This window comes from Silene latifolia, chromosome 2, assembly GCF_048544455.1.
Source record: "Silene latifolia isolate original U9 population chromosome 2, ASM4854445v1, whole genome shotgun sequence".
Taxonomy (NCBI): Eukaryota; Viridiplantae; Streptophyta; class Magnoliopsida; order Caryophyllales; family Caryophyllaceae; genus Silene; species Silene latifolia.
Window position 1 is genome coordinate 6693974 of NC_133527.1, and position 10860 is coordinate 6704833.

General features: G+C 45.5%; 1 protein-coding gene across 1 annotated transcript; it reads left to right on the plus strand.

The window, feature by feature from the left end:
- The first annotated feature begins 332 nt into the window (after positions 1 to 332).
- Positions 333 to 3100, plus strand: LOC141642146 (cytochrome P450 71A1-like). The gene is made up of 3 exons (XM_074450842.1): positions 333 to 1058; positions 1799 to 2114; positions 2360 to 3100. Exons 1-3 carry the CDS (start codon positions 424 to 426, stop codon positions 2972 to 2974), a joined length of 1566 nt encoding a protein of 521 aa, XP_074306943.1. The 5' UTR covers positions 333 to 423; the 3' UTR covers positions 2975 to 3100.
- Positions 3101 to 10860: the final 7760 nt, after the last annotated feature.

Sequence of the window (10860 nt, forward strand, 5' to 3'; positions counted from 1 at the left end):
ATTTTATAATTTTCACACTTATGTAAGTAAAGATACTTACGAAAAGAAATAAATATCGGCAAACGTTTAAAAGGCAAATAACAACAATTTAACAATTTACAAGGACAGAGGAAGTATAAAACAATGCATTTTTATTATTACGTATACTAATACTAATAATATAAGTAATTATCTTTTTATATAATAAAACCGTCTTATAATATATTTGTGCATTTTATTCCATCGACCGGCCAAGAGTCTAGTTCACGGGGATGCTCGTTGGAGTTTGAAAATTTCGCAAGTTTTAGTTAAAATTTTGAAATTTTCTCGAGGCTATTTTACAGTTTACACTATTACCACTTCACTCCTATTGAAAATTCTAGTTCCCACCGAAACCCTGGCCCCGCCACAAAAGCCTATTTATACAATGTTAATTGCATCTACATGATCGATCCCCATAAACTTTTCCAAGGAAACATTAAAGATCGAAACAAAATCATGTTGATATTGCTCTTTGTAATCGTATCTTCACCTTTTATTTTTGTTCTACTATTTCACAAATTTAAGTTAAACGGAAAACACGAACCACCATTGCGACCACCACCTGGCCCTAAGGGACTTCCCTTTATTGGAAACTTGCACCAATACGACATCGCGGCTCCCCATGAATACTTTGCCAACTTAGGCAAAGTTTATGGCCCGGTCGTTGGTCTGACATTTGGACAGGTACCCGTTGTCTTGGTTCAATCAGCAGAGATGGCCAAAGAGGTCATGAAAACCCAAGACCTTAACTTTTGTAGTAGGCCTATATTAGCTGGCAGCCGTAGGCTAGGTTACAATGGTTCAGACATAACTTTTGTTCCATATGGTGAGTATTTAAGAGAGGTTAAGAAGCTTGCTGTTGCTCATCTTTTGAGCTCTAAGAGAGTTGAGTCTTTTGTTCCGATTCGTCGAGATGAAGTCTCAAGGCTAATCCATAAGGTTTCGTTGCTCTCTTCTACTTCTCAGGTGGTTAACTTGAGTGAATTGTTAATGAGTTATGGGTGTTCGAATATATGCAGGATTGCTTTTGGAAAGAGGTACTTCCTGTTTCATTGATTTCTTTACGTTTATTTTTTGCATAAATATTAAGAAGGGTTCAAAATAGGTGGGTAGGGAGACATTTTGCAATGGAACAGCTTTATCATAGTTAATTAGAAAGGTTGTAAATGACTAAAAATGAAAACGTAAAGAATAAAGTAGAATTGCCAAAAAAGAAATACGTAAAGAACTGAATTGAACAGTGGAAGTATGTTTCTTATCACAACATTAGCTTGGATCCTAACATCTTCCTTGCCTCATTTATCACATAATGATCAATTCTTAAGGTACTGAGTTTCGGTATTACCATAATAATTACATGGATTATTTTGATAATCAATTATCTGAATTAATAAATGAGTAGTGTTAGTGCGCCACCTGGTGATAATTCAATTTACAAATTTAAGTACCGCCTTAAGCAAAAGAAAAGAAAAGAAATATAAAAGTAAAATTGAGTGATCACCTTTAAGTGATCCTAACATTTTAAGTTAACCTAAACATTATGTTCAAGACTCTCAATTTAAGTATCATGCACCCTTAAGGTGATGGCTTGAATGTTCATCGGGTTTAAAGAGTAGATAATACACAAACTCTTATACCGTGTCAGAAGACCTTCTCAATTAAAGCCTAATGGTGATGGTTGAGACTTGGGACCCGTTCAGTGGTCTTATACCTTAAACATGAATAATACTAGAAATTAGTCTGAAACCGAGATTTAATAAACAATCCCTTGTCATAGGTACGAAGAAGATGACGGGCCAGGGAGCAAATTTTATGCCATTTTAATTGAAATGCAAGCTCTATTTGTAGGCTTCTTCTATGCTGATTATTTCCCTTATCTCGGCTGGCTCGATAAACTATCAGGACAATTTTCGAAACTCGAAAGGGTGTTCAAAAAAATGGACAACTTTTATGATGAACAAATTAGGGATCACCTTGATCCGAATAGGCCTAAACCCGAGCAAGAGGATATCATCGATGTGTTACTCCAACTCAAGAAGGAAAGTTCTGTTGCTTTTGACCTTACATTCGATCGTATCAAAGCAATCTTAATGGTAATCGACTAATCTTCGTACTAATTAGGTGACTCTCTTACATTATGAGACTGTTTCATATAAGATCATGTCGACTTTCATAAATTAACAAAAGAAGCAAGTACGAGAGTTTAACGTCTTGAATAGTAATAAAATAGAATACACAAATTTAAGCATAAGACAAGCAACAAGTTGCATGGTGGGGCCCAAAAATATCGGTCTATAGTGAGACTAATTGTATAGAATATGTATGTATGTCTTTGCAGGTCGTATTTGCAGCGGGAACAGATACAAGTACCGCTATGGTAGTGTGGGCAATGATGGAGCTAGTAAAGAACCCGGAGTCTCTAAAAAAGGTACAAGAGGAGATTCGCAATGTAGCGCCAAAAAACGGTTGTATCTGTGAGGACGACCTCCAAAAGCTGGAATACTTCAAGGCAGTAGTAAAGGAAACCTTTAGGTTACATCCTGCTACTCCATTGCTAGTCGTACGAGAATCGATTAGAAAAGCTACACTAAATGGGTACGACATTAAACCTAAATCACTAGTCCATGTAAATGTATGGGCAATCGGAAGAGACCCTGAGTCGTGGGAGGATCCGGAAGCGTTCAAGCCAGAAAGGTTTATGGGAAGCTCAATCGATTTTAGAGGACAAGATTTTGAGCTAGCTCCATTTGGAGCAGGGAGAAGAATATGCCCTGGCTTGGCTCTTGGTGTTGCTAACTTGGAGCTTCCACTTGCCAATTTGTTGTACTCTTTTGACTGGGAATTGCCAATTGGTTTAAGGACGGAAGATATTGATACCGATGTTCTTCCTGGCGTTACTATGCACAAGAAAAATCCGCTTTGCCTCGTAGCAAAGAAATTCCGTTCTGAATAAGTATTTAATCTGTCACTCAAACTTAATCATCTGTGTACTTTTGATTAAAATACATTTTAAAGAATAAAAAAAAAAAAGTAAACGATGCAAATATAATGCAAAAATCAATAGACAAAGTAATATTTCAATACTCATCAAATTTTCTAAGTTCATTGCAAGACCTACATCAAAGTTATTTGATATTTTATCCATATCGATCAAGTTGACGTTTATTTGAACATTAGGGCTTTGATAATAGAAGTTCTTATATCTTGCCCCTGTTTCTCATCTCAAAATTATCATAAAATTTCGTGTTTTGTTCGTGTGTCACTTCACGATTTTCGTACATATACATTTTGTTAGAAAGTAAAATAAAAATTGGAAAAACCAATAAAAAAAGTCACATTCGTGTGAAATGCACGATCAAGTCTATGCCAATTTGTGTGAACTACACTAACAGACACGAGACAATACATTTATTTCACATAAACCACAATACAATATCTCTTAAGATATATGACTAAATATGTTGAAATGTATAGTCATATTAAAGCTTTATTCGTAAGGAATTTTATGGTGTAATTTTTATAATTTTTCGACCAATATATTTTTGTATAAATTGAATTCAAAGGCTCACCTCGTAAATTGAAAACGTCAATTATTTTAGAACGGAGGAAGTATTGTTTATACTCCCTTCGGACATAAATTTTCTTTTCATTTCATTTATGAGGAGTATTTGTATGAAAATAGGAAGAAAATAAAAAGCCAGAGGGAGTATATTATCGACTGTATAAGTTAATATCTTTTACGGATGTGAAAATAAGAATTTAAACTCTTAGTACGACTCCTAAAATATAGGATATATTAAGATAAAATCAACCGACACAAATTATAGATGCCGTTCTTATTGATGGGGCATATTCTGCACCCGCTGACCGAGTCAACATATTGAACAAGGTCAAAGCCAAAAGACAGCAAGTCAACGTATCGAACTGACCCTTAACCGACGCACTGTCGGCTGTCACTGGTCTCGGTCCCGCACCTAGCCGTCCGAGAAGCACATCCGCGTACTCACATCCAGTCCCCTCGACATGGAGTCAACCAGGCCAGCCGGCCTGCCATGGGTCCCTCGGCCGAGGGTAGAACAGTCTTTCCACCTGCTAGCCACTTGGCCACTTGGCCACTACGTGACAAAAGGTGAAAGTCTATAAATACTCCTCAATCCTCATTGAGAAAACGATCCACAATTCATCCTAAAACTCACTATTAATCTGGTATAAACTCCCTTATCTCTCTACGATATACTTTGCCAAGTAACACACAACTTAATCTCTTTAAGTTTACTGACTTGAGCGTCGGAGTGAGTACGCTCGGTACCAAGCCGAGCCCTCAGTTTGTTCATCTTAAACAGGAAAGAGCGAAAGGAAGAGACAAGCAAATACACCATTCAACAAGCTTACGTGGTCACAACTCTGCTTCGAAATTACACCCGGAACAATTGGCGCCGTCTGTGGGAAACCATACTAAAAGTTGGTCACCTACCTTACACAAAAAAAAAAAAACAACCAAAAACCATTCAAAGAGCTAAGAAGATGTCAAAACAACCAGAACTTGTGAGTGTAGAAACTGAATTCTACCAGGACGACACGTTCCCTAATTCTGAGATCGGGCAGTCCCCCACCGGCCGAGTGATTGAGCCGGTGAAGTACGGGATGCCAAGAGAGTCAGAAACACCGCTGCCTACCGGCCAAGTCACTGTCATGGGACATGTGGTCGATGCAGTCAAATTGAAGCTATTCCTGGACCTGATGGGTGGTACGCCGGTTACCCCTGTCACGGCGACAGGGGCGGCAGCGCCTCCACAGGTGACTAGGGCCCACAAGGTGACTCCGAACAACTTGACCGGAGTAATACAAGGAGCTGGGCATGCAAGGACGCCGGCGGAACCCATGATGCCAGTGGCAGACCAAAGTCCTTCCCCCACTCGCGGGAGGACAGCGTCGCCGCGGCGTCAACGAGGCCACCCCCGAAGAAATGAAGAAAGAAGTCCGACTCTCCAAAGTCGGACAACAAGAAGCCCTTCCCGCCACGGGGAGAGAAACCGGACTAGGGTTGCGAGGAGCCGATCGCCGCATGTCATTCGGCACGTGGTCAGACAGCCCCTCAGTGCCTATGTCCTTGAAGTCCCGGTGCCGACTAAACTGAAGTTGCCGCCCCTATCATACAAAGGGGATAGCGACCCGACTGACCATGCTGAGGCTTTCGAGTCGTACATGTCGGTATGGGAGCAACCCGATGAGGTGTGGTGCCGAGTCTTCCCAACAACGCTGCATGGGATGGCTCAAAGTTGGTACAAGGGGCTACCTAATGGTTCGGTATACTGCTATACCGACCTGAGAGACAACTTCATAGCCCAGTACGCCTGCAACAAGAGAAGGGTCGTGGAAACCTCGGATCTCCTAACTATCCGACAGGGGGAGGACGAGTCCCTCCGAAGCTATGTGAAGAGGTTCGATGCTAAGGTTCAGCAGATTCGTGAGCTGAACACCGAACTGGCGGCCTTCGCGCTGATGAAGGGCCTGCCGAAAGGCGAGTTCAAAAATGAGCTCATCAAATGCGAGGACCTCAACCTAGACTCCGCCAGAAAGATGGCCGACCGAGCCGTAAAGGTGGAGGACTATCACAGGACCTGGGTAGGCCACAGCAAAGCTGGGCACCCGAGAGGAAGAGCCGCCGGGACAACGTAGACGAAGGACGCCGTGACATGAATAGGTCACGGCCTGAAAGATTTAATAGGAAACAGAACTCGGCGGGCGCCGGGGGGAGTTCGGGACCATACACCCAGAAGCGGTACAGCGGCCTCACCCCCCTGGTCAAATCACCGGCCGAAGTCTTTGCCCTAAGTAAGAATGAAGGGCAGAAGTGGGCCAGGCCCCCCAAGGCGAGAAGGGACGGTGACACTAACCAGTTTTGTGACTACCACGACCAAACCGGCCATAAGACCGACAACTGTCGGCATTTGAGGAACGCCATCGAGGAGCTAATCCGAAAAGGGGCCCTCAGCAAGTATGTAGCTGGAGGCCCGGAAACAAGCTCCGACGCGGCGAATAGAAAATCAGTATTCCAGCGCATGGGAGTGATCCAGGTTGTCATCAGAGGAAACGAGAACGGTGGGTCAGCTAATGGGCACAAACGGCACCTGAATGAGCTATACCAAGCCATCAACTTTGTGCCCAAAACAGCGACCCCCGCTTCCACCGTCCCCGATATAACCATCGGAAAGAAGGACTACGAAGGAGTCATCGCCCGCACAAATGACCCACTCGTAGTCCACCTAGACATAGCCAACCACTTGGTGAAGAGGTGCCTGTTTGACACGGCGCCTACACAAACATCATGTTCATGTTCGGAGTGCTTTCTCAATCTCGGTCTCAAGATTGAAGACCCGAGCCCCGCACCAACCCGCTATCTGACTTCTCCGGGGCCGGCCTGGTACCCCTGGGGTCAATCAGACTGCCGGTGATGTTTGGCCAAGCCGATGCGGCCAAAAATGTTTTTTCTGAGTTCGTGGTTATTGATGGTTCGTCCGCCTACAACGTACTAATAGGCCGGGTCACTATGAGCGAGGCCGATGCAGTGATGTCCATCCGGGCCCTGACATTGATGTATGTCTCGGACCGGGGGGAAGCACAAAAGCTCGTCTCAAAGAACGAGAGAGACGAAATTGTCAATGTCCAAGTATCTGCCAGAGGGTGCAACATGCAATCCCTCAAAGTGGCGAATAAATCAGAGAAGGAGAAGAGCCCATCCTTACAACAGGAGGGTGATCCGATGAGCACCAACAACGTCGGCATGGTCGAGGGAGCCCAGACCGAGGAAGTGGAAATTGACCCAGGGCGCACCGTAACTGTCGGTGTCGGCCTGGAGCCAAAATTCAGAGCCGATCTCCTAGACCTGCTGAGGAAGAACAAAGACATCTTCGCGTACTCAGCCGCCGAGATGCCAGGCATGAGCCGGGAGGTGATCGTTCACAAGTTGAACGTACTCCCCACCGCTCGCCCTGTCAAACAGAAGATGAGGAACTCCTCGGCCGAGAAGGATGAGGCCATCAAGGCCGAGGTAGACAAACTATTAGAGGCGGGCTTTATCATGCCTTGTACTTACCCTGAGTGGCTAGCAAATGTTGTAATGGTAAAGAAGTCATCAGGGGAGGTGAAGGATGTGTGTTGATTTTACAAATCTTAATAAAGCATGCCCTAAAGATTGCTATCCCTTGCCTCGAATAGATAGTTTAATTGACGCAACGGCAGGCTACACTATGCTGAGCCTGCTAGACGCCTTCTCGGGATATCATCAGGTGTTCATGGCCGAAGAAGACATGCCTAAGTGTGCATTCATCACCATACACGGCACATACATGTATAAAATGATGCCGTTCGGTTTGAAAAACGCTGGCGCAACCTACACTAGGCTGGTGGACAAAGTGTTTCAAGATAAAAAAGGGCGAAACATCGAGGCTTACGTCGACGATGCTATTGTAAAAAACAAGTCTGACAGCGAGCACTTGGCCGACTTGAGCGAAACATTTTGTTCACTAAGGAAATATAAGATGAAGCTTAACCCAAAGAAATGCAACTTCGGTGTCCGGGCCGGCAAGTTCCTCGGCGTGCTTGTCAGCGCCAGGGGAATTGATGCCAATCCAGAGAAAGTCCAAGCAATACTAGACCTGCCAGAGCCGAGGAATCGAAAAGAGGTTATGATGCTGACCGGGAGAATGGCGGCTCTCGCCCGCTTCATCTCTCGGTCGGCCGACAAGAGCACCCCATTCTTCAAAGTGTTGAAGGGTAATAAAGACTTCTGCTGGGGGGAGGAACAGTGCGCGCTTTCAAACAATCGAAAGCCCACCTACTAACTCTCCCTCCCCCGTCCGAGCCGACGCTGGGGAGACGCTATACCTATATTTAGCGATTACCTCGGCCACGGTCGATCTTGTGTAATCGTCGAGAAGAAGAAAACAAGCAAAGAACACCCAATCTACTTTATCAGCCATACTCTGCTGCCCGCCGAAAGAAATTACCCACTGATTGAAAAAGCGGCCTTCGCCGTCGTCGTTGCCGCAAGGAAGTTAAAACCCTACTTCGACGTACATCCCGTGACGGTCTTAACCGACCAGCCATTGGAGAAAGCCTTAGAAAAATTCGAAAAATCCGGCCGACTTATCAAATGGGCAGTGGAGCTATCCGGCTTCGGCATTCAGTACAAATCGAGGCCTTCGATAAAGGGGCAAGCACTTGCAGACTTCCTAGCCGAGTGCACATACCAAGAAGAATCACATCCCGGTGTGTGGGAAGTATACACCGACGGGTCCTCCACGGCAAACAGCTCAGGAGCCGGCATCCTTATCATCAGCCCTAACGGGGACGAGTTTGAGTACGCCTTGAAGTTTACCTTCTCGGCCTCAAATAACGAATCCGAATATGAGGCGGTGATAATCGGAGTCGAGTTAGCCGGAGGCTGCCGGGCGGAGCATGTTGTGGTGAAAACAGATTCACTCTTAGTCACTAATCAAATCAGAGGAGAGTATGAGGCTCGAGACGACGGGATGGTGAGATACCTGGAAAGGGTAAAAGCCGACACTGCAAAATTGAAATATTTCCAAATACAGTGCATCCCCAGGTCTGAGAATAACCGAGCCGACGCTCTCTCAAAACTTGCTAGTTCAAGCATCAAGAATGTCAGTCGAACCGTGCTGGTGGATATCAGGAATGCTAAAAGCATCACTGAGACCGTCGGCATGGTGGGCGACATCGAAGTCGAGACGACGTGGATGACTCCGATAATGAAATACAAACTAACAAAAGAGTTACCGGAGGACCGCAGTCTCTCTCAGAAGATAAGAAGGATCGCCGCGAGGTACTTGGTGTTCGAAGGAGAACTATACAGAAGGTCCGTGATAAGACCACTTTTGAAATGTGTCGGGCCAGCCGACGCGGAGCTCATACTGACAGAGATTCACGAAGGCATCTGTGGACATCACATGGGGGCAAGAACGCTAGCCCACAAAGCTCTCCGAGCCGGCTACTTCTGGCCTACCATGCTTGAGGATTCCAGAGCTAAGACCAAGAAGTGCAAGAATTGTCAGATGCATGCTCCGGTGATACACGCACCTTCCCGAGACTTGCAACCAGTACTTAACCCCCTTCCATTTGCACAAAGGGGATGGATTTATTAGGGCCATTTCCGACGGCCTCCGGAGGAAGGAAGTACCTAATCGTCGCCGTTGACTACTTCACCAAATGGGTCGAAGCTGTCGCGGTACCTGCCAAGACCACGGCGGCCGTAAGAAAGGTGATTTGGGAGAACGTCATAACTCGATTTGGGTTGCCCCAAGTCATGATATTTGACCATGGCCGAGAGTTTTGGAGCGACATGGTGATGAATTGGTTGGAGGAGCTCGGTATCAAATTTGCATATTCCTACGTCTGCCACCCTCAGAGCAACGGACAGGCGGAGGCAGCCAATAAAACATTATTGAACGGGTTGAAAAAGAAGGTTGAAGATCTAAAGGGAAGATGGGCTGATGAACTACCCGGTGTCCTGTGGTCACTTCGAACCACGGAGAAAGAAGCAACGGGATACAATCCATTCCACCTAGTCTATGGGTCTGAGGCCGTCCTGCCAATTGAAGCAGCGGTGCTGACATTCAGAACGCAAACCTTTGACCCAGTCGAAAATGAGGAAGGCCTGAGAGCCTCCCTAGACCTGGTCGAAGAAAGTCGAGACACGGCACGGCTCAACTTGGCAGTGTATCAAAACCGAGTAAGAAGAGCATACAACCGTAGGGTCCACAAAAGGGACTTAAGAGTAGGAGATCTAGTCCTAAGAAAGTCGGCCGCAACAAACAAAGGAAACATCCATGGTAAAATGACGGCCAACTGGGAAGGACCCTACAAAGTGGTTGAAGAAATGAGGCCGGGGACATACCGGCTGACAGACATGGAGGGTGTTCCCTTAATGAGCCACTGGAACACGGACAACTTAAGAAAATATTTTGTATAGCGGCAGAGGTGTCCAAGACCGTTGTGGGCACCCCAACGCGTGATTATATCTCATGAAGAATAATCCAAGTTTTCCATCAAAATGCTCATCCCCTCCGAAGTCGTACCAAGGTAGACGCCACGGCCAAAGCCGGGCAGTCACCGCAATGGCAGTTGATACTCGCGAAAGCGACCAACATGCTTAGGAGACGCCAGCCTGGCAGTCACTACAAATGCAGTTGATACTCGCGAAAGCGACCAACATGCTTAGGAATGTATAAATACAGTTGAGAAACGCAAAGCTGACCGCCTCGGCCAATCCGGGAGTGGCAGAGGAAGCGATCAATATGTCTACAGATACGAACGTTGTCGAGCCGTAACCCGGATTGCCTCGTCCAAAGCCGGGAGTGACGGGGACACAACGACCGATACACTAACATGTTCACAACGACGGTTGGGAAGCGCAAATCTGACCGCTCCGGCTAAAACCGGGAGTGGAGGAGGAAGCGACCAACATGCCAACATGTTTAAAAACGTTTAAGTACAATTGAGATGCGCCTTCTAACTGCCTCGGCCAAGCCGAAAGTAAAAACGAAAAAGCACTCAATATGTTGAAACGTAAGAAGACAGCTTAATGGAGGCAAAATAAACAAACTTTATTGAAAAATGTTTACAGGTGAGGCAAAACAAAGTCGACGGCCGTCCCCATAGGGATAGCCTAAACACAACCTACCAAAGTTTAACAAAAAAAGAAGTACAACAAAAGGTTACAAACATAAGACTTTAAAGGGCCAAAAGGATGGCAGGGAGGAAAGGCTCAATAGTTGGCCCCCGAACAGCTGAAGCTATCTGAAGGGCCGGGTGAATCTG